The sequence below is a fragment of the Diorhabda sublineata genome, chromosome X (genome assembly GCF_026230105.1).
Source record: "Diorhabda sublineata isolate icDioSubl1.1 chromosome X, icDioSubl1.1, whole genome shotgun sequence".
NCBI classification, from domain to species: Eukaryota; Metazoa; Arthropoda; class Insecta; order Coleoptera; family Chrysomelidae; genus Diorhabda; species Diorhabda sublineata.
In genome coordinates this window covers 6,557,482-6,581,642 of record NC_079485.1, presented here as the reverse complement: position 1 = coordinate 6,581,642, position 24,161 = coordinate 6,557,482, and the positions used below count along the sequence as shown (strand labels likewise).

General features: G+C 30.7%; 2 protein-coding genes across 2 annotated transcripts in view; one reads left to right on the top strand and one right to left on the bottom strand.

The window, feature by feature from the left end:
• Positions 1–24,161, bottom strand: part of LOC130451673 (dedicator of cytokinesis protein 3) — a 75,713-nt gene that overhangs the window by 34,879 nt on the left and 16,673 nt on the right. The gene's annotated exons all lie outside the window — the stretch shown is intronic.
• On the top strand, positions 247–17,624 carry LOC130451674 (innexin inx3). The gene is made up of 6 exons (XM_056790846.1): positions 247–451; positions 10,594–10,779; positions 12,672–12,877; positions 12,989–13,213; positions 15,389–15,784; positions 17,059–17,624. Exons 2-6 carry the CDS (start codon positions 10,617–10,619, stop codon positions 17,242–17,244), a joined length of 1,176 nt encoding a protein of 391 aa, XP_056646824.1. The 5' UTR covers positions 247–451; positions 10,594–10,616; the 3' UTR covers positions 17,245–17,624.

The following is a 24,161-nucleotide window of genomic DNA, read 5'->3' as shown; positions in this document are numbered from 1 at the left end:
AAATCCCGAAATCCAAGAACACATTCCGGTGCTCCTCAGAGACGTAACAAAAAACATCACAACTAGTTACGAACTTTTGAAATAAACTTGGTTCTACCGTTTATTGGTTATTAAGTTGAAATTCCTCTGCCACTGGTTACACAGCTGTCGCTTACTGACCTTCTATAGTATATAAAGTCTCTGATAAAGAAAGAGAATACTAAAAACGTTCAATAAACAGAGAAAGCTGTTTCTCCTTCCTACGGCACTTTATGATTAACGAAAAGACTGGTTGTACTGAACACAGTGCTCTTAGTGGCATTTTCAGTGTGGTGTATGATGTCGAAATAGTTTGAAATAATTCCAAACTTGTTTTTAGTTATATTTAAAAAACCGGTGTCGTGTTTAAATAGATGTGTCAAATATAGGATATCGATAGAAAAACTTATTAACTGCACTGGTTCAATAAAAGGTAATATAACCATATCCTTCTTTTTCGAATCCTCATCTTAAGCGTACGTTGCATAATATTACTATTAAATGCAATTGTTTATACTACTTACAATTAAAAATATCAGATTATTTGATATTATCAACATTTTAAATATTATCCATTGTATTTGTAATGTATGCGTGTTCTATTTTGAAACAGACAAGTCTTTGAATACTAATTGATAGAAAAAACGTTAAATACAAAATTAGGTGAATGAACTATCCAAAAAATAAAAATGGAACTAATATTAGTGTGGTTGTTGGAGCATCAAAAGAGAAAATTTCAAGACAAAGACCGTTTCGGTAGGTCATCGTTATAAATGGTAGTCGATTCCAAATACTGGTTTGTGTCCATCACCGACAAACGATAAAATGTTTGAATATAGAACATTTTATCGACAAGTGTTTTTTTTTCGGAAATCAAGATAAATAGTTGTTTTGTATTTATCATTTGAATACATTTTTGATTTTATTTACATTACATTTCTATAACATTTAACGAATAATTCATTGTGTTCAAGTTTTAAAATGCGCGAATGTGTCTTTTAAAAGTTATTATTATTAGTTGAAAATCACTCAAAAACTGGAATTAATATGAGAACGACATAAAAATACTTTTCTTGAATAAAAATCTGCGGTACACTAACTGTATGGTTTGAATCTTGTGAATTTAAGATTATCCATAATTAGTTGTAAATCAAATTTCAACTTTTATCAATTAACGAGTTATAATAATTATGATTTTATTATGATGCATATGCGTTTCTACAATAAGTTAACTTTCACTTACTGTTACTGTTAATGCCCCCCATTATTTTTCATTTTGTCGGTTTGCACAACAAAATCTAGATATTTCAGGAATTCGTATGAGAGCATTTTCCAACGATTCAACTCCATATCTTTTTTATAAACGAAGTAATTCTGAACTTTTACAAATATATTTTTCAATCATTGTCAATTGTTTATTTAATGGCTTATATCCGCTCTCTTCCAAATTTAAACAAATTCAAAAGTAATCATTAAGCTGTTTAACCCCAAAAAGCCACAATTGAAGTGCAAGGAGATAAAATGATGGCTTCTTCAAACATTTTAATAGATAGAAGTAAAATTCATTTGCTCTTATTTGAGTGCCATATATTAAGCCTGACATATTTATTGTATGAACATAAAAAAAATAAGAATACAGATAATGCTTTGGGTAGTTTATGGCGTGCAGTCAGCATCTGTCTGAAGATCTTTAGCATAAGTAACCTTCTCTCATTTGAATCATGTCTATAATGATTTGAATACTATTCTCATTAACATCTTTTAGAAATCCCAAAAACATTTTTTCTGCAAACTCTGTTGTCTTATTATCAGTTATTCACGCAATTTTTACTTGTTTGACATGACCAGAGAAAAATTATTGTAGATATCTGCAAATGTGTACAAAACAAATAAAAAGTATAGAAGAAACAGTTGAAATTTCGTGATTCTAGAGTCTTAATGCTACATCTTATTCCAATTTTTTGGCGCCTGTTGATTTATTAAAGGCATTCTGCCAAGATATGCTTTGATACTTCTTATGAAATTTCAGTATTGGCAAATGGAAAAACGGTCAATACCTAATCGGTCATGCTCTCATAACTATACATAAAGTCAGATTGATTTCAGGTGACCCTTATAGCTTGATTGTAATTTTAGATAAGTAATATGAAACACATGAAACCCAAGTTTTTTAACAACGTATCTGTTAAGGAATTCGGGTGAAGGTGGCATTTGAAAGTTTGGAATGATTAGAAAATGGATAGAAGTATAATTGAATTTTGCATACTACTAATTTTATTATAATAAAATGAAATAAATCTAATTCATTAATCACTGGAAATCCGACCAGATTTATCGAGAATAGCTGGGATTGAATTGAGATTGTGCGGTAATATGAATCATATTTCTTAATAGGTAATATTCAATTTTCATTTAAATCAAATATTCAGCAATTCCCGCATATATTCTCAAAATTTTTTTATAATAGTAAATAAAAAAATTAATATTTATACCAAATCAAATTGCGAAAGACCTCGTTATTTCCAACCGAGTTAAAACCATTTACGAGGACGATTTGACGGAAGAATAGTTTTTCAAAGGTTGACAACACTTTAGCAAAGGTGATTGTTAGGTGTTTTTGATTTCATCTGTCAAAATGTCACATAAATCTGACAGATAGATTAGCCTCTAGTCTCATATAAAAAAAACTGTTTTCGTTGTTAAAATTAGAGCAAAAAGAATTTCGAGTATTAAATTGTAATCCTATGAAATGATTTGTAAAAGTGGATGTATGAACACGAATGATGCTTAATGTCCGGGACCGACTGATCCAAAAGAGGTTAATAAAATCCGTGTCCCTGTACTGTACGATAGAAACGGGTACAGCACTTACCTCAGAAACAAAATACAGTCGAAAACATGTACTTAATCCGAAAAACGTGCTCCCATGAAAGCAAAAACAGTTTCCTTGTCCAAAGTATTACAATATATAGTTAATAATTGAATAGTAAGAACAAGGAAAAACGATAACTGGATTTGCTGACACGTCTTGATGTCGAATTTAAGAAAAAACGAAATAAGGAATTCTGTTTCATTACTATAATGCGCTTGCCCATTCGTCCGCATTGTTGCATGGACATTATTCAAAACTATTTATTGCTTCATCCGCTACATTCACCCGATCCCATTCCATTCAATTTCTTTTGTTAAAAAATGACTAGGTGACCAAGGATTTTAAACAAATAAGAAGACAAAGGCGAATTTCGCGAAATTTCCGAAATATTATTTTTAGATGTTTTTAAAAAATTAGAAACTCGCTGGAAAAATTGTGAACTCCGAAAAAGATTATGTTGCTAAATAAAATATATATTCAAGTCGAGTAACTTTTTAATTGAAAAGTAGCTCTTACGTCAAACCGCCCTCGTAATATCAAATATGTTAAATTTAACCTTGCTAAAATGTTGTAGCGTTAAATGCATATCTGGCGTACTTTTTATTAGTTAATCTGCTTCCATCCTTAACGTTATGAATCGAGACGCAGAATATTGTAGTTTGCTCAACATTTCAATTACAAGATCATGAATTTTGAAATAACGCAAATAATATCGTTGATTGATAAGAAATTGTCGTTACAAATCATTTTAAATATGTTAAGAAAAGCGAAATGTTATACTCTCACTGTACTCCTTGGATACTTTATTAGAATGGAAATCAGCATCGAAACAAGGACATTCTAAGTAAAAATGTTTGCATACAACAAAGACGGTTGCCTCTATGCAATGTATTCAAGATATCTTCAGGGACAGAATATCGCTAAGAGTGCGGTAACGTTCAACAATTATGCAGATATCTAAATTATCTCCGAACTAAGTCATTAAGCATCAGATCTTAATGAGAACATTATTGCGGCTCCATTCCCTTAAAATTTTACCAGATCAAACATTCATTAAGCTGTAAGTTTCTCGAGACAAAACCTATCATGAGATCCCAAATAATTCTTCAAACTCAACCGTTTTGTTCCTTATGTTACTTATTAATTAGATTTAATACATTTCTTTCCTGATAAATATGTTCTTGGTATCTGAACGTTTTACGGAAGAAGTACAAATTAGTAAGATTTTTTCATCACAATAAAATCTTGATAGAAATGTGTCTAATTCAAAATTAATGTAATTAATTTTTAATCTGCTTGTGTACTAGCGGTATATTACTGGAATTTTTAGAGCTTTTCTTATAAATAATGTGGGTTTCCAATGTTCACTTTGTTTATCGAATAATCATACAAAAATATTCTACATATTCACAGTATAGACAGACCCCTTCGTATTCTTTGGTTTTAACCCATCGTCCAGCAATCTCTTTGAGACGTTGGTAAAACCATTCTTTGAGCTCAGATGCAAAAAAATGTTGCTCTTCTTTAGATTTACATTTTTCCCGCGCAAGAATATCTCCATGGATCTCAATAAATAGTAATCTGCAAGGTACTGACTAAATGATGGATGTGGTAGGAATTCAATACAACCAACTTCTTCTATCTTATTTCGCGTATCTTTCGCAGTAAGTGGTTTATCATTGTTTTGTTGTAAGAGAACTTGTTTTCGGTGAACTGAACCTGAATATTTCTCCGATAAAACCTCATATAGTCGCATCAGCTGTCTACAATATACCTCAGTATTGATAGCTCGAACTTTTATTGATGTTTTTAGATGTCTTTAGAGGTCCAAGAGAGTCCGATAAACGGCGAGTACAGGTACTCATTGCATAGTAGATAAAGTTGACTTTCTGATAAATTGATTTTCAAATGGAGATCAAGCATCTAATATATTTAAATCTATTAACTACAGATTTATTGAATGGCTCCATAAACTACTTTCCGTGTATGTACATAAAACAGAGTTTCCATTAACTAGTTGTGTTACTCTGACGGCCCGTAGAAACGTTTCAATATCACATAATATGCGAGATTAAAATTTATATTAAAGACAAAAAAATTAATATTTTTCAAGAAATTATTCAGGCTCTATAAGAATTTAAACGCGGCAGTTTGACCTAACACAAGTCTAGAGTAAAATTATTTATTTAATTATTTATATATAAAAACCGTCCTTGGTATGGTGACGATTCTGCACAATAGAGTTATACTAACGAATCTGTTTTGTGTTCCAACCAACTTAGGTATCTTGTAACTTGTTTTTTCGATACTTAGTTGATCGCAAGTTCTCTTACCAGAACCGTGCAAAGCCGGAGATTGCGCTGAAAATATTATTTAAACGCTTCCAATAACCGTACCAAGAACGGTCCAGATAAGCAGGTTGGAAAAAACCGAATGCTGACAAGACCTATATTAATGAAAACACCTCTATTATTATTTCAATCAATAAAAATTTTCTGTATGAAACAAAATACGCCTTTTTCAAACAAAGAAAACACAAAAATTTTGGAAAAAAATATATTTATTTTTCAACGTAATCTCCTTTTAGCTCCATAGAGTTTTCCCAGCGATGTTCAATAAGTTCGATACCCTTCTTATAATAAGAATCGTCAAGCTCCTCAAAATAGCCATTTACAGCCGACATCACCTCTTCATTGTTGGAAAACTTTTGACCACCGATCCATTTATTCAAGTTTGGGAGCAGAAAACAATCCTAGGGGCTAGATCTGGGAAATAGGGTGCATGAGGTATCAATTCAAATTTTAATTCATCAATATTGGCCATTGCAACAACAACGGATGTGTGAACTGGTGCATTGTCTTGATGAAACAACATTTCTTTTAAGCCAAATACGGCCGTTTCTTAGATTTCTTCGCTCAAACGTTGCAATAAGTTCGCATAATACTCGCCGTTTTTCTTTTTTCAAGATAGACAATGGAAATTATCCCACGCGCACCCCAAAAATCTAACGCTATGACCTTGCCTGCAAATGGAACGTCTTTTGTCTTCTTTGGAACCAGTTCTCTCTTTAAATTCCATTGTTTTGATTGTTCTTTTGTTTCGGATGTGAAGTGATGGACCCACGTTCCATCCATGGTTATGGAACTGCGCAAAACTCGATGGAAACATTTTCACGAAGCTGTTTTTGATCCATTGAGAGTAAACACGGCACCTATCTTTTGCACAGCTTTCTCAAATTTTCAGTTATTATGCGATGTACCGCACTTTTTGAAATGCCTATTATGTCTGCTAACTCGCTCACTTTTGCTCGAAGATCATCCAGTACCGCTTTGTGGATTATCTTCAACATTTTTGAAGTCGTCACCTCATTTGGTCGACCACTGCGATGTTGGTCTTCGCAGCTCGAACGGCTTCGTTTAATCTCTGCTACTCAATAATTTACTGTTGATAACGAAAGAGCTGTGTCAAAAATTCACAAACGTTCACTATTGATGGCTGCCAAAGAAATACTAAGCAACGTGGCGTCTTCAAACTTGAAACATGCTGGATAGATTATGTACTTTCTAATACAGTGGTATTTTTCAAGCAATTACCGCCAACTCTAGGTCAGGCCAAGTACTTCTGCGACCATTCTCGTAAACAATTAATTCAAATAGATGTATTTTGTTATTTGTAGTAGTCTATTTTTTATTTTATTAAAAAGCTCAATTTGGATTGTTAAGCACAAATACATAATTTTTATTCTTTATATTAAGCCTTCAACTTGATACTTGATATTTTATCTGTTTAGGATTAATTATACTTTGAGGCAACTGACATTTTGAATATTTAAAAATTCATTTATGAATAGTGTTTCGTTAATTAAAATGTTTCCAGTTTACATATGCATACGAGAGAGCAAAATGACTAAAATATTGTTTTACAGATTAATAAATATAAACTATAATAACCTAATAGAAAATACCTGGAAATAAAACATAAACAACAACGGAGTTTTTACTATAATAATCTTTCTTGGTACTACGCAGCCAGCAAATTCTTGTTAATATAAATGACAGTGAAATCAGTCAATAGAAAATAACTGTGTGCTGCATTTTAACTAGAAGTATCCACCGTTTCTTGGATTCTTATATATTTTTTAAAATATAAATTAATTTTAAATGAAGAGGGAGAGAGGGAGTAGAACAGGGCTTCGTGATTTTTTCATATACACCTTAATTTTTCAGTTCAATTTGTACTTACAGTTAAAGATGGTGAGTGTTAAACATATTTAAAGTATTAAACATTATTTACAATAACTAAAAACCATACAATCAAACTTGGCCATGTTCAATATTGTCAAAAATAATATCCCATTACTTACGAATAGAATACTACACTTTGTCTACAACTATCAGGGAAAAACCATCATATATTATCATATCCTATTTTTGTCAACCCAGAATGTTCATACAGCTTTAAAAGTTACAAGTGAACTTTCTTTGCCCGTTATAACTAGTAGGTAGTTGTGCTTGGATGTATTTTGTATTGTGTTTCTTATAAAGTACTTCTACAATTTTTATTCCTTGTAACTTATCTATATCGTCTAAGTAACTTTCGGTAACTACTATTAATTTCCATTCTACTAGTTTTTCACAGCTGTGATATCACCACCCCCGTTAACACAAATTGTTGCCGATCTACTTGCGCCAAAACAATGCATTATAATTTAATTTTGATGTAATTTTTGACATGAAGATTGAATATTATATCATCGAATTGCCAATTTATTCAGTCGACAAGAGCCAGAAATGTCATTACTTTTCCATATTCTTTTAATAATCCATAGATTATGTGACATTTTTAGATAAATTTATTCACAAAAGTGAGTGTTGTTGCATTTTTTGGTGTAGCTACAATTTGTTGAGACCATATATTGTCAGTATGAAGAAAAAGTTTCTTTCGAAAAATTACTATGCCGGAGCAAAAGTTTTCTTTTTAGTATGAGTATTGTCGACTCTAATAAATTTATTTGTTTAGTATGTACGGTAAAGTTAAAGTTGCATAATCAGAGTATATAATGTTTATTTGGAAATACCGGATTCTATTTTTTTTTAATAAAAAACCTGCATCTTAAATACATCGTATCTCTTAACACGATCATTTAGACGAATTGGAAGTAATCGATATGAAGAAAGTTGTAATATTAGTATTTAATGATCTTTTTGTACTTTGTTTATCTTTATCATTCAAGAACACGTGTTAATTTCAATATAATGAGTATGTGAATTAGACAACCTTGACTATTCATACATTATGACATTGTTTGATGTCCCTATCAAATATTGACAAATTATCAAAGAAAATGAGAACAAACATTGTAAACAATTTAGTATCGTTAAGAAATAGATCAATGAGTGACATTATAGTAAAAACCATAATTAAATGAATTTACATACAAGATATGACGATTAACTAACAAGACGTGTTAAGGATGAACTTTGAATGAAGTACTTCAAACTTCTCTAAACATGGATATTATTTCGCTAAAAAAATAATACAATAAATTAAGGACCCAGATTTCATTCTTGGTACAGCCGAAAGTATAGTTACCAAATCGCTGAGAAGTCTACTCATAAGATAGTCTCTACGGAAAGAATTGAAACATATAGCGTGAGACCAACTAAGACACACATACATCGGCCTTCTGCCCGTCTTATCAGTCTAAGACACTATCTCCTTGCTATACCATCACGGACGATCAGGATGTCGCTGGAGCTTGGAAAAAGAGGAAGAAATTGCAGACCACGTCATCTGTGAATGGTTTAAGTCAACGTGCCTGATTGACTTTTCCAAGGACATCGGCCTTTGGTAGTTTTTAGTGGGTCACGGTCTGTCAGAAGACTTATTTACGTAACGGTTCATGACAAACCACTGTTGCAACAATGTCTATAGAATAACGAATTGATATTACACAAAAATTTTGTAAAAACCTCCAGCTAAACTTATTTCGATTCCTACCTGCCTCCTAAAATATTTTATTAACCGAGAAAGAAAAATCGGAAGAAGTGCATGAGCTCCAAAGGAGCTGAAGACGATAATATTTACAGTGTTTCAGTATGAATATCACTTATACGTAACCCATAACGATTTCATACGATTCATTTGAATATATAGCAAGAAATGTGTTTTTTCTTTATTTGATTAATGGTATCAAAAATATTTGTGCGAATTGAAGAAGCGATACGAATAAATCAAATTTTTTATATATCAATCATTGTTGACTGAACGCAAAAGCATTTGCAAGTGTGTGTATATAATGAGGAAAGGGAAACCAGACTTCAAATATTATCACACTTTATGTACCGCAAACATTTGATTTGATATAAAAGTAGATTATTTGGATCTAAAAAAGCGCAGACGAATTTATTGTAGTAGTACAAGAAAAATTGAATATATACCAGGATATACGAGGGTGGTTTGACAAAACAAGAATATCGAGTGGTAATGAAACATTATTTTTCACGTAGTTAACCAAATAAACCGAGGAAAAGTTGGGTGAATATTATACTGCAAGTCCCTTGAAATTATTTGTAAGTGGTGCTCTGCTTTTAAAAGTAGCCAAATTAACAAGGATGGTGTTAAGTGTCCGGAACCGTCATGTACTGCAACTACTCCAGAAATGTTTAATAAATCCGTTCCATAGTACTCAACGAGCGTTTATGTTTTGCATAAAAGGCTACTTTTGGACAAGCTATCCGCAAAGTGGCTGTCGCGATTGCTCAATGCATCAGAAAATTATAGCAACATTAGAATTATTATTCTGACCTCCGCAGGTAGTGGAATTTAGTATGACAAGCTTAATATCCTCACCCAATGGCGAAAGCAAAAGCAATTTTGTTCTGCTAGAAGACATAACCGCACCCTTCTGATATATCCGTTAATCCACTATATTTTAGCTCGAAAAGCAAAGTATAAGAAAAATTATTGTATATTGTCTACTTAAATATACACAAAATATATAGTATGTTATCTCGACATTTCTCTACTCTCACAATTATAAATTAAATAACTCTTTTAGTACTATTAATTCTAAAGCACTTTCGGTTGAATATGTATACAGTTGTCTCCGTTTGTACAACACTGATGAAGAATTGGGATGTCGAACTTATCTCATTTCACACTTTTCTAGACTTGCCTCCTTTTGCACGCGCAGGAGCGAAATAAGCAAAAAAATAATACACAAAACAGGTTAATGACTATACCCGCCTTGGACCCGCCAACAACCCATAAAAAGTTGAGGAACAAATTACCGGAATACTATTAGAAAAGCTATTAATGATAGGCATATTGACTGCCAAACACATCTTTGCCTAAACCAGATATAGATTTGATTCTAAGCGACTCTTTTTTTAAACTTTGAATACTCGAAGCGTTTTGACACGATGTGAATAAAGTGTAGAAATGTATTATACCTGGAAAATGATTATTTTGATGAATAAGTGACAAATAATCTAATTTAAACATACATATTCAAAATTGATAAAGATTTTTGTTCTAAATGTATTTTTCTAAGTAAAAAACAAGATTTATCAGCACACGAAACATCAGATTCTTAAAAAATATTGTAACTTCTTCTCCGTATCAATCCAGGAATTTACATTTGTGCGCCTTTTGATTTTTTAATATTTAATATTCTATATGAAATCTTAATTTTGTTTCAGGCACAACTACTTACTAATTCAAGATGTCTGTTTTTGGAATGGTATCAGCCGTAGCGGGCTTTGTCAAAGTCCGTTACCTTGTAGACAAAGCGTTGATTGACAACATGGTATTTAGGGCACATTATAGAGTGACTTCAGCTATATTGTTTCTGTGTTGCATAATTGTTACCGCTAACAATTTAATTGGTAAGTAAATGTTCGGTTTCTATAATTAATAATTTTTCAACAATTTGCTCAAACTAGTATTCTTGATACCTTCATATGTTGAAAAAAGCACAGATAGATTTGTCAATCTGCTACTACACCTGCTTTAGTGACATCGTGTTCGCAGCGTATGTCGTGAAACATAAATAAAGTTGATAAAAATTGTAAAAAAAGCTCACGAAATGTTTTCAAGTTGTATAAGAAATATGGAAATAGAAATGCATCAGTTAAAGAAGAACATCCGGGACATACATCGACTCTAAAAATCGACAAAAAGTGTTCGATCAAACAGGCGATTGATTTTTCAAAATATTAGTGAACAATTCGTTGCTAAAATATGTGCGAGGAAAGGAATCTTAAAATGAACCAACAAATTCGAGAGTTTTTGGCCGAAAATGAAAAAGGTTTGACATTAAAAACACCACAACGGAGCAGTTAAAAGTCATTCCGGAAGAAGCTTTCGTAAAAAGCAGTAATGTATTTAACGTTACTTGCATTGCTAGACAATCAGACGAAGGAGATTCATTCAAATTTCATGTTACCTTTTTTTTATTGAAATAATTCACCGTATTTTTATCACACCTTGCGATTTTTAGTAAGCAATCTACAAGGTGTGGTAATCAAGTTCCGGGAATTCAGCAATAAAAAACAAGCAAATAAAGTTTCACATAAAATTTTATTATCGGACCTTCACACAACACCAGCACCATCATTTCAAAGCATATTTGGTAGTCACCTGAAGTTAACTTGTTAGAACCACGGTAACAACTTCTTCGATCTCGTCTACATCACAATTATGAATTCGTTTCAGATGTAACTTCATCTTGGGAAATAAACATGTAGCATATATCGGGAGTACAGGGTGGATGTGGCATCGTTGGAATACCAAAAATTCTTATACAAACAATGAGAAATGAGCCAGAGCGTTCTCGTGGTGCCAGATTCAGCCGTTTTTCGCTGTAATGTGCATCACTAATTTTCACGGCACCACTAAAACAGTATCTTTGAAAAAATACGCTCACACACAAACCAAACATGTATACTTAAAGCTTGAAGTAAAACTGAAATAGAGATCTCCTTTGCTAGGCAAATTTTAACGAAGTGACGCGATATACTAGTTCCTAGGCCGTGATCAAATTCCTAGAATTGCCACATCTTGAATTGATAAAAGTTGAAAATTTTCAAAAATAAGTTACGTAAATTGTAAGACGATACGATACCGTAATCGTCATAAAAAATATTTTGTAGAGGTAGTATAATTTCATCTTATCTTGAAATTAATGTATTCAGCTTTTTTTATATTTTTGTAATCTTTTATTAGGAGCGGTTATAAAATTAATTGTTTTACATGTTTTTCAAATTGCACCAAAATGTGTTCGAATGGAAACGCTGTAATCACAATGAAGTTTAGTTATAATAAAAAATAATTACCGAATTAACTATATAAAGCAAGTTATGAATATTTCATTTAAAAAAATGTAACTTTGATATGGCACAGCATTCTGGAATTCTAAGATTGCGAATAAGTTTAAAATGTTAAGACTAATATTGACTATATGTATATATCAAAGGACAAAGGAACCACTGAAATTTATCTCATTGATCAATCACTTTAAACTTTGTCATCATCCGTAACCATCATTTCAATTATTCTTAAAGACTAAGATAAGTATTTATCTCAAAAAATTTGTTTCGATTGCATTTTAAATCAAATGTGGTTTTTAGAAAAGTTTTTTTCCTTTTCCTTTCTATATCTGTTTTGTGTTCATTTGTCGTCTTTGAATCCATTTCTTTCCTTTCATCTAGTATTAGTCAGATTAGCCAAAATAATTAATGATTTCCCTAGAACTTTTGTAGAAAATATTTCTCTTCAGGTGACCCAATCCAATGTATAAACGACAGAGGAGTGCCCGGTCACGTTATAAATACGTTTTGTTGGATAACGTATACTTTTACGCTGCCCCACGAACAAGGAAAACGAATTGGAACTGAAGTAGCCCATCCGGGTCTAGGAAATGAAAACCAGGATAAAAAGTATCACAGCTATTACCAGTGGGTGCCATTTGTTCTATTTTTCCAGGTAAAATTGTATAAAATATTGGTAAAATATTAATAAATTTCACTACATACTTAACAATCATCAATATAAAGGACTTGATAGAGTGTTTTATAATGTGTTCATTTTTACTAGGGCGTTCTATTCTACGTTCCTCATTGGATATGGAAAAATTGGGAACAAGGCAAAATTCGCATGATCACAGAAGGTATGCGAGGTTCCATGGTAGGCGTAGGTGAAAAAGCGGAGAGAGAACATAGACAAAATAGATTAGTACAATATTTAATAGAAACGATGCACATGCATACTTCCTATGCATTTGGATATTTCTTCTGTGAAGCTTTGAATTTCGTCAACGTGGTGAGTGTTTTTATTTCTCAAATATTTTTAGCTTTCTTTATTTAGGATATTAACTGAAGATATAAGAATATTTTTTAATTGTTTGTAATTGTTTCTAATGAGTTTATACAATCCCTTTGTTTCGCCCTCAATCTATCACTAAAGTTTAGAGTTTATCCTAATGCAATTTCACAAAGATTTGGTGGATATATGAGGGAAAGCTGAAGTATTATATGACATAGTGACATGTGCTAAACTTGATGGAGACTATATTGACCATATTGAAAGTTTTTTTGCGGCGGAGCAAAGGAATCAGTTTTTGTTAATTTAAACTTTACGGGAATGTCTCAAATTGAAAAAGAAAATATTAAAAATTCTTATAGTGCTATGCTTAGGAAACAAAACTCAATAAAACTTTCATTAAATATGATTGCAAAGGTAAAAAAAATAAACTGTAATTATCGTGGGGTCGTAAATTACAATAACTATATTGTATTGACTATTAAAAAAATATTGTTATGATTCTTTTTAGTTTTTGAGAACGTTGGTTTATAGGAAGTTGATACGTTCATGTTAATTACTGGTTATTTAGTATTTAGATTGTTTCATTGTTTGAAAATTTCAGTTATTATTAGTCTGGTATGTGGGTTCCAGTTCAATTTCAAGACGACAATACAAAATTAATTATAAATATGAATTAAAAGCGTTTGATCTTCTTTATTTCTTTATTCTGAACCCAGTTTTTATTTTTATATAAAAATATTTGCTAAGAATACTTTTATCTCGAGATTATGAAATAAATATTTTTTTGATTTATACCGAGTAATTTACAAACGTGATGTGTTGTATAAATTAATGGTTAAAATGATGTTACAGAATTGTTATTTATAATTATAGCTGAAATTCACGTTGCAATATTCCGAGTTCTAGAAATATGTAATACATTGAACAAAGAAAGCAACAGAGACCATTTTTTCGAAGAAAAACACTATTTCTACTGATGCAATTAATATTGAATTCGTGTTTCTGAAATAAATGTTGATATAGCAAATTGATTGAGAATTCGATAGAACGAGTGTACTTGGTGAAGATTCTTTTGAATAATGATCTTATAGTAAAGCTTTATAGTAGTTTATATATTTCAAGTTTATATACAGACCATGGCTTGGGTAAATAGCAGTCGACATTGGAAAATCTGTTCCCCCGAGGAAAATCATTTCCATTTTAGCAATTTGAACAGATTTACATTTTTAGTAATCACAATTCATTCTAGCATCGCTCTTAGAGATTTCAACAATAAAAATTTTGAAAACACTCTTCAATCAAAAATCCCAAAATCTGCTTAAAATGGTTTACTTTACCAACTCTTAAAACCCGCATTTAATTTTGAATTCCCAATGACTTATATATCTTTGATTAGCGATGTCCAATATTCATGAATATTTGTCAATAGTTTTTTAATGGCACATAAAGGGTCAAATTCTGACAATCTCTTAAAATTTTTAGCGATATTGAAACTTCATACTGCGTATTTACTTGTAGTTTTTGATGTATGCGAATTTTTTCAATTTTCCAATAGTTATTGTTTCTTTGTACAAAAAATAATGAATTTGTACATTTCTAAAAGAAAACTACAACTCATTCTTCTAACTACTGTTATAAAATTACTCATTCTCTTCCTTATCTGTTATAAAGTTCGACAACCAAGTTCAAAGACCCCGCTTTTATGTCGAACCTTTTGTAATTGCTGCAAAATTATTGGTTAGGTACTACTATAAAATTTAAAAAAATTACAAAAGAATATTTAGAGTAATGAAAAATATTGTAAGTACCTGAATCTGATGTTACTAGAATAGAATCGAGTATACGTCGTGAAATCATATAAAAATATAAATAATAAATTTTCTCAAACCTTTATGTGAATTAATTTGTCTTGCGTAATTTTTAAAACATGTTGCAATTCATGTGTTTTTAAAGGAATTAAGCTCCAGTGGTTTCGTCGTTATGTCTTCGTAGATTTGTACTAGTTTAGGGATAATTTTACTTAATAAGGTCTTAATCAAAATATGTTGATAAAGATAAAAGTTAGATTTAAACGTGAAACATAATTTCTATAAAAAATTAATGATTTAAATCGAGAACATATATAATAAAAGTATAAAGATATAAGAAGATAATGGTTTCTTTTTTTTCCAGATGTTGAATATATTTATGACTGATAAGTTCCTTGGTGGAGCATTCCTCACTTATGGTACTGACGTCGTTTCATTCTCAAACATGAACCAAGAAAATCGCACGGATCCTATGGTAGCCATTTTTCCAAGAGTGACAAAATGTACTTTCCACAAATTTGGTCCATCTGGTACAATTCAAACACATGACGCTCTGTGTGTACTGGCGTTGAATATTCTTAACGAAAAAATTTATATTTTCCTTTGGTTCTGGTTCATCATTTTGGCAATACTCTCTGGTTTGGCTATAGTGTACTCCGCCGCTGTCATTTTACTGCCTAATACTAGAGAAACAATTTTGAAGAGGAGGTTCAGATTGAAGATACCAAATGCCGTACAAACTATAGTAAGAAAGACACAGGTATGTATTTTTTCCTATAATTTTGTTGTAATTTATAGACAAACAAATAGAGGTGGATTCAAAATTTTTTCTTAAAAATTTATTAAAAAAAATTATTAAATCAGTTATTATAGAGTGACCCAAGTAGAAAATGAATCAACTATGAGTAAGTTTTATCCATTGTTTGAAAAACTAAACGAAGAAGAGGAAAATATGAAATTGGAGACTGTAAAACAATGCATACAGATCCACGGCAATAAACAAATCTAGTATAATGAATATGTTTTAGAAAAAAGCAAATTTCGAAACTCAGTTAAGCTAACATAAATATCAAGAAGCAGACATTTCCATAACAAAGTGGTTGTAATTTCAAATATTCAATGAAAATAATGTAGAGAAGTAAAGAAATATTTTTAAAAAAGTTCCAATTCTTATACTAAAGTAAAAAACCAAAAAATCTCATACAAAAAGCATAGCTGTAGATTATCAAAAAAGGAAACTGATTAAATAATGAGTTGGGTTTTCAAATAAATTCTTCCACTTGTTTCGTACAGAAGTAGTATAAATATTATGGAGCATTTCTTAAAAAAAATCAAATCGAAAAATTGTTTTTGGAAGTACGGCAAATAAATAATCTAACCAATGAAAATTCACAATAATTTGAATAGCAATCAGAATGAATAAACTCAATATTTTTCAAGTGTCAATTTGAATATTGATTTTTGAATCCTATGAAAATGATAATTAAAATAAAAAACAAAATTCGAGATACCAAAATTCTCAAGAAATTAATGTAAGTTACTTTTAATATTGTTATTCTTTCATACATATTGTTACATTGCACTTTAACCATAATCTCAGACCCCGATGATTAATACATAAGTATTCCAAATCTCGGAATACATATCAAATAGAGTACACTTTGGTGTTTTATTTGCCACAATCCCAAAACTTAAACACTTATTTGTAGATAAATAATTTTATTTACTTCGAGAAAGAGGCAAATGAATTGTGGTAATGAAAAAAAAATGGAATAATGTCAAGATTAAAGTAGAAATTGAACTGTGCAAGATTACCAATAATTTCCATTTTTAATTTAATTTATATAGACATAATATTTATATTTATATAGACATAAATATTATAAAATATCATTTTATTAATACCTTCATGTTTTTGGTATGTGGCTGTGAATGAGTTATTTTTGATAACAAAGCCTTGTTTACATGATAAAAATATTCTTTAATAGGTTAATAAAATTTATAATATATTAATATAATATTCATTAATTTTAGGTTGGCGATTTCCTCCTAATTCATTTATTAGGCCAAAATACCAACCAGTTAGTATTTAGCGATATTTTGGATGAATTTGTAAGAAGACTTAGTTTTGGAACTGATGTTTTACCTTCTGCTCCCAGCACATTAGAAATGAGTCCTATTTATCCCGAGATTGGGAAATATAAGGAAACAGAAGCATAGAGCTTTTTTGAATAGTTAAATAAACTATACTGACAACGAAGTAATTATTTTTAGATATAGGATTTATGATTGAAATTTATTAGTAATGCAACTATTTTTTATTCGCCATCCGTAAATTGCAGATCTCTGATTCATATATTCTTATTTAGTAATGTGATTGTTGTGCTTATTGCGTATTTTTATACACTTTTTAGGGACCATTTTTAATATATACAATTTCATTAAGTGACCTACTATATATCTTTAACTATTAATTACAATATTTTATTAAATATAGATTTAGAGCCTTTCAATAAATATTTTTACAACTTTATACTATATTATATGTGTTGTCAATTATCCTCTAAACTCAATTAAACATTTGGGTATATTGCTAATTAATTCAATACTCGTTTCAGAGGTGTCTGTATCTGGAAATTGTGATGAACCATAAAACTTGACAACTCACTGGGGCAGTGGTGGGGAAACTTTTATGAAGACGGGCCATTTGTAATAACTAGACAATCGTAGCGGGCCAAAGAATAATGCTTAATCGTTAAAAAATTTATGTGTTCTATAAACATATACATATATTATTACAACATACACTTATTATTTTAATAGTAAAAAAGCTAAAGGTAAGAAAATTATAAGCACAAAACATAAAATGAATTTAGTGTAGTTCTTGATGTGAGGTATTATCACTTTATTTTCTGGTGTCATTACTGGTTGATGGTGTATGAGAAAAATGAAATTGAGACTGTTTCTTCAAAATTTCATCATAGTCCGGTTCCATTTGCGAAGCTGAAATTCTTAAACTGATGAAAGGTGCTCATCTGTAATTCTGTTTCTTAAAGAAGTTTTCCTAAACTTCATTGTTGAAAAGATTTGTTCGCATATATAAGATGAGCCGAACATTGTCATTATCTTCATTGCATGAGTAATTAGATTTGGGAAATTATCTGGACTTAAATTTTTATAAAATTCTAGTAATGATACTGTATGAAAAGTTTGTTTCAGGAGAATATTACAGTTCAGTTCTATTAACTCAAGTTGAAATTTTGCATCAACTTCTTCGTATTTAACGTTGAATGGGGTCGCAAAAATACTAAACTCTGGTTCCATTTTTCTAAAGTCCTGAAATCTCCTTTCAAATTCTGAAGATAGTTTTCTCAATTTAATTTCGCATTTTTAATCTTATTGTTTGATATAAGTAGTGAATTTTAAAGATTGTATTCTTGGAAAATGAGAAAAATCAGATTCAGAGATCTGATTAGCAAAGAAGAAACTGATTTTTCCCTTGCAATTTGAGATTAAGTTTATTCATGTGTCCGAGGAGGTCTGTGAAAAAAGCAAAATCAGAAAGCCACGTTTCGTTTTCTAAGACGTCAAATTGATTATAAATGTCTTTATCAAGAAGAAAATTAACAATATCGTCTTTTAAATCCCAAATTCTTTCAAATACTTTTCCAGCACTTAACCAACGAACTTTTGAATAATACAGGATATCAGAATGCTCAGCATGTATGGACTCCAAAAACTCTTGAAACTGGCGATGTAATAATCCTCTGGAACGAATCATATTTACTAGTTTTACAACAATATTAAGTATATGGTCAATATCTAATGCCGATTTACAGAGAGCATCCTTATGTATAAGGCAATGCAAAAAAAGAACATCATTTTCCGAATACTTAGAATTAAATTTTCCAACAAATCCTTGATTGATTCCAACCATATTAGGAGCACCATCTGTAGTTACATTACATAACTTATGAATAGGTAAACAAAGTTTATCGATGCAATTTTCAAATTCACAGTGACTGAAAATCATTTTTCTTTTCAGGTCACATAATATCGCACACATCTATAATGCACTGCTTTATAACTTCACCATCTGAAAATGCTTTATTAGATTTAGCAATATTATAAGCCAAGACATAACTGGCTTTCGTAGCGCAAGTTTGAGAATGATTAGCTCTCTGAAATAATTGTTGTTGACTTGATAAATGTTTTATTAAATCTTTCGATTTAATTTTTTTCACCTCTTCACTTAACGATGAGTAGAAGTGGTTTTCATGTTTGCTCTTGAAATGGCGTTGAATATTTATTCTTTTAAAACTGCAACAGTTGTATTGCAAAGTAAGTACACAGGTTTTCCTTTAAATAAAGTAAAGAAATATTTCCACGTCCATTCTTCTTTAAAAACTCGACATTCTGAATCCACTTTTCTTTTTTTAACATTCATTTTAGACGTTACCTACTACGGAGAACAACACACAGAAACGCAATTGATGAAAGCTTACTGCTAACTAATGCTCTTGTGCGGGTGTTTGTTGAGGCAGTGGGAGTTTCGGGGATTACACAACCAATTACTCGAGTGACAGCGGGTCGTTGACTGACTAAGTCGCTAACTAACTGATCTTCGGGCGGCCTCACTTGTATTTATACCTACCTGCAAGGATTGTTCGGGAATTGGATTTTTCCGGTTCTTTCGAGAAAACAGAACAATGAATCGAAAATGCGAGAGTGCCTGGAAGTAAGAACGCGTTCAAACATTCTCATGACGGCACTCTTAAACGGGCCGGATTAAACCTTTCCGTGGGCCGTTAGGGCATTCAATCAATTGGGTTAAATAGAAAATAGAAAACAGCACAAGACTAATATCAATACTATAAGATAACATAATCATGGACATTTAACATTTACAGTTTAAAAACTGCCTAGACGAAAATGCTATTTCTCTACTAAATTTTTTGCACAAAGTTTATATATTACTTTCAGAAATATAGCCCCTAACAATGGGAACAGGTAAAAGCTCTAAAAGCAACTGAAATGAAGTTTTAGAAAATGGCAGTGAGAAAATCGAGAAGATACAAAAGAACTAAGAAATGAAGAGATCTGGCAACAAATAATTACTAGATACTCTAGGGCACAACAGAAAATAACAAGTAAGCTCATTAACAGTCCTGAACTAGAAGAAAGCTATATATCTGTTCAATTTCCACCTACCAATTCCCATTTCCTGATTTAAGATAAAGGAAAATGGTTAACAAGCCTAAATATATTGCTAAGTGGTCTACAAATGGTTAACATAAAATTTTTCACTGAAGATATACTATCCAAGCATCTCACTAGGAATGCTCCGAATGCGGAAATTATGAGATCGTACCTCAAGAAATACAAATCTTTTAAAATTGCTTTGTCTTCTGATTAATTTCAAGTTATTTTAATCCTGAAACTACATTTAGTGGTTCTATTAAGAACTAACTATTCCAATAAAAACAACACCTGCATTTAGCAAATTTACCATTCTGCAACTGTTGGTGATATCACCGTTTAGAATGCTTGTTAGTGGTTTTATTGATGACTATGACTAATATAAATATAAGCGTTAATTCTGATATAAAAAGCGGTCAGGATTTGAACAATATATTGTTGGAAGATGTAGTTAACAGTATAGTACACTCACAACAATGTGATACCAAACATTCCTCCGACTTCAGGTACTGGTGTTTCCGAGCCATTGGAAACGAACTATCATGCAGTATACCTAATTACATACTTCTAGTTAACAATAACACTTTAGATAATTCTCCAAATGGTTTAATTGAAATTTAGCAGCAGAAATTTGAGTTCAAAAACTTGACATACCCTGTAATGGTTAATTTTTATTTTGTCATTGATGTCCATATTTTCTCAAACATGATGTCAAAACATCAATGAAATCAGTAAAAAATTCTGAAGGTAGTGTTTTATTTAGTGGTGACTAATTTGTCATTTTGACATCCTTTTTTATCTCCAATTCTCCAATGAAAATGCCCATTCCTCATAATCAAACTACATTTAGTATTCTTACTTAACTTTAACGTCTCTCCTGTCGTAATTATTAGGTATTGTTGATACTTGAAATTGAAACATACATGAGTCTTTTTGGTGGAGTTTCAACTGAAGAAATAACAAAAAATGAGAAAAATTCAATTCCATAAAAAGCAATAAAGCGTTTTTAAGTTGATCTGTCATTCATATATTTTGTCATTAATTATCTTGTTATAAAACCCTCAAATTTTTATTATGCGAAGAAATTTTCTCATAAATAATTTTAATCAAAAACTGAAATTTGGTAATATCACTTGCTTTTGATTTTGCAAAATTATTTCATTTCAAAAAGAAATTTAAATGAAAAATGAAATCTTGTCTTTTATTATTGACAGAACTTTTACAATTGTTGAAAATTTGTTAGTATTTCAATATCTATTTCACAGCTAAATAACTAGTTTCTTTTCCACCAACTTTTTCTATGTTCTCCTACCTTTTTTCCAATAAATAATGCTGAATATAGAATAAATGTGAATAAAATAAGAAATTCTATCATATTTAATAACTTGCACAACATGCATTCTATTAAAAGAATTATTGATAAAAATAGATGTTTATAACATAATTGAAAAATATGCTTATTTGATAAAATAATATGACACATTCATCTTTATTTCATTATCGCGAGTCAAAATAAAAATAAATAAGTACACTAAAATTAATATTTTATAGTAAAATAGCTCATTAATCATTTAAGCTGTTAATTAGAGATAGAGAGGAGAAAATACGATAATCGCAGAATGTAAGGAATACTTAACAGGTCTTGCAATAGTTCTGACTTTTGTATTAGAATATCCTTGAAATCCTTGTTTGACTGTTGATCCAAATATGTATATATATATATATATATATATATATATATATATATATATATATATATTTGATAAATGAGAAATACTTGAAAATTGAATCAATATATGTGTATAATTTAGTTACTTCTTCAAATAATTTATATATCAATATGACATAAAATTAATCAGATTTAATTGATGCTATAAAGTTTAGTATTTTGTATTATTGAGTATATTCTAGTAATCATTTAGCTTCACATTATAAAATTGGTTCAATTCGTACGTTGTTTTCCATAAGACAGTGTCAGATCAAATTTAAATTTTTTAATGAATCTTGTATTTTTCCTTAAATTCAAAACCCTATTCACTTGTGACAAAATATAAAATATGAGTCATAATAATAACTATTCAGTTTTACCAGAATTCTAAATATATTTCATGCCTTTTTAATAAAGTCCTTCAGTACCACTACACCCAAAATGATGGTAAATATATTTATTTAGTTATTAATGGTGCCAAATGTTTTGGTTCTGTTCAGTCTTTTACTGATGCTTTCATGATGCTCACGATTACGAGGATATATTAAAAAATTCTTAGTCTACTATAGAACCAAACAAAATTTCAATGTTAAAATATTTTATTACTCAACGTATTCTCCTCTTAATTGGATACATTTATTACAGCGAACCTACAACGTCTCTAGACCTTTCAAAAAAATGTTTCTTCTTGCTCTGCAAACCAGACCTCCATAGCTTTTATTACCTCCTCGTTGGAAGAAAATTTACGACCTTTTAAAGTTTTTTTTCATTTGAGGAAAGAGATGATAGTCGGACGGAGCCCAATCTGGTGAATAAGGGGGTGTTCTAGTAATTAAAACCCTAAATCACGAATTTTTTGCATGGAAACATGGCAAGGAGCGTTGTCCTGCAAAAACAAAACGCCTTTGGATAGCTTTCCGCGTCTTTTCTCTTTATTTTTTTTCCCGTAGAGTGGTCAGTAAGTCAGTATTTCGAATAGTAATCTCCAGTAATTGTTCTACACTTATCCAAAAAATCAATCATGATTAATCCATGGCAATTCCTAAAAACTGAAGCAAGAACTTTTCCAGCAGATTTTTGGACACGAAACTTCTTAGGTCTTGGAGAGCCAGAGTGTCGCCAATTCATCGATTGTTGGTTTGTTTCTGGATCGTAGAAATGTACCCCAAGTCTCATCTATAGTAAGAATTCGGTTTAAGAAGTCTACATCGTTTTCAAATCGAGCACAGATCGAACGCGATGCTTCTACCCTTGCACGCTTTTGGTCAACATTCAAACATTTGGGGATTCATTTTGCAGCAATTTTTCTTATGTCCAAATTGACGTGAACTATATGATGAACGCGTTCGTATGAAATGAAATTCAGTGCATCAAATATCCGTTTTAGCCCAATTCGACGGTCTGATAAAATCATGTCATGAACTGCATCGATATTTTCGAAAACTCACACAGAAACTGGCCTTCCCGATCGGTCATCACCTTCAAAGGAAAATTTACCTCTTTTGACATTGATCACCGACGGTATTAAGCATATCTTTGTAAATCTGACTCAATACTCCAATTTTTCGATTTTCACAATTTTGGTGGACATCTTTTCACTTTTAATTTATTGCGTAACTCTGGTTTACTTTTTTGACGTCAAACTTTATACTAACACTCGCAATAAGTTATTGTTCGTTGCTATGGTAACGCAATATTCTGTTTATGAATGAAACTGGTCTAGACTAACTAGATATCAATACATCCTCGTACATCTATATTTAATTTTGTATGTCAAGTTTTGTATGTACCTTGACAATGATTTTTTTCTTTTTCATACTGTTCGTAAAACTGGTTAATTTTCAAATGCACATAAATTTCATTTCGTGTTGACATCGTGTGAAATGTACACAAGTGAAAATAAAATATTTTCATATTGTCCAAAAACAAGATGATGAATATCATCTTTCCTGTTCTCGATGTCCTTAAACCATAAAATAGACAAATTTCCAAGGTATTCATGAATACATTAAACAAAATTTTTATTATAACGGAATTTTGGGTAAATTATTATGTTCGTTACTTATTTCCAGTTTAAATATAAAAATGATTAAATCCTCTTAAAAGACATACATGTACTGACTACCAGTACACCAAAACTCACAATAGTACTGACATGTATTATTTTCAATAACCAAATAATCGTTTGAAGGTAAACTCTGAAGATGATAACTTCGTTATCGAAACGCGC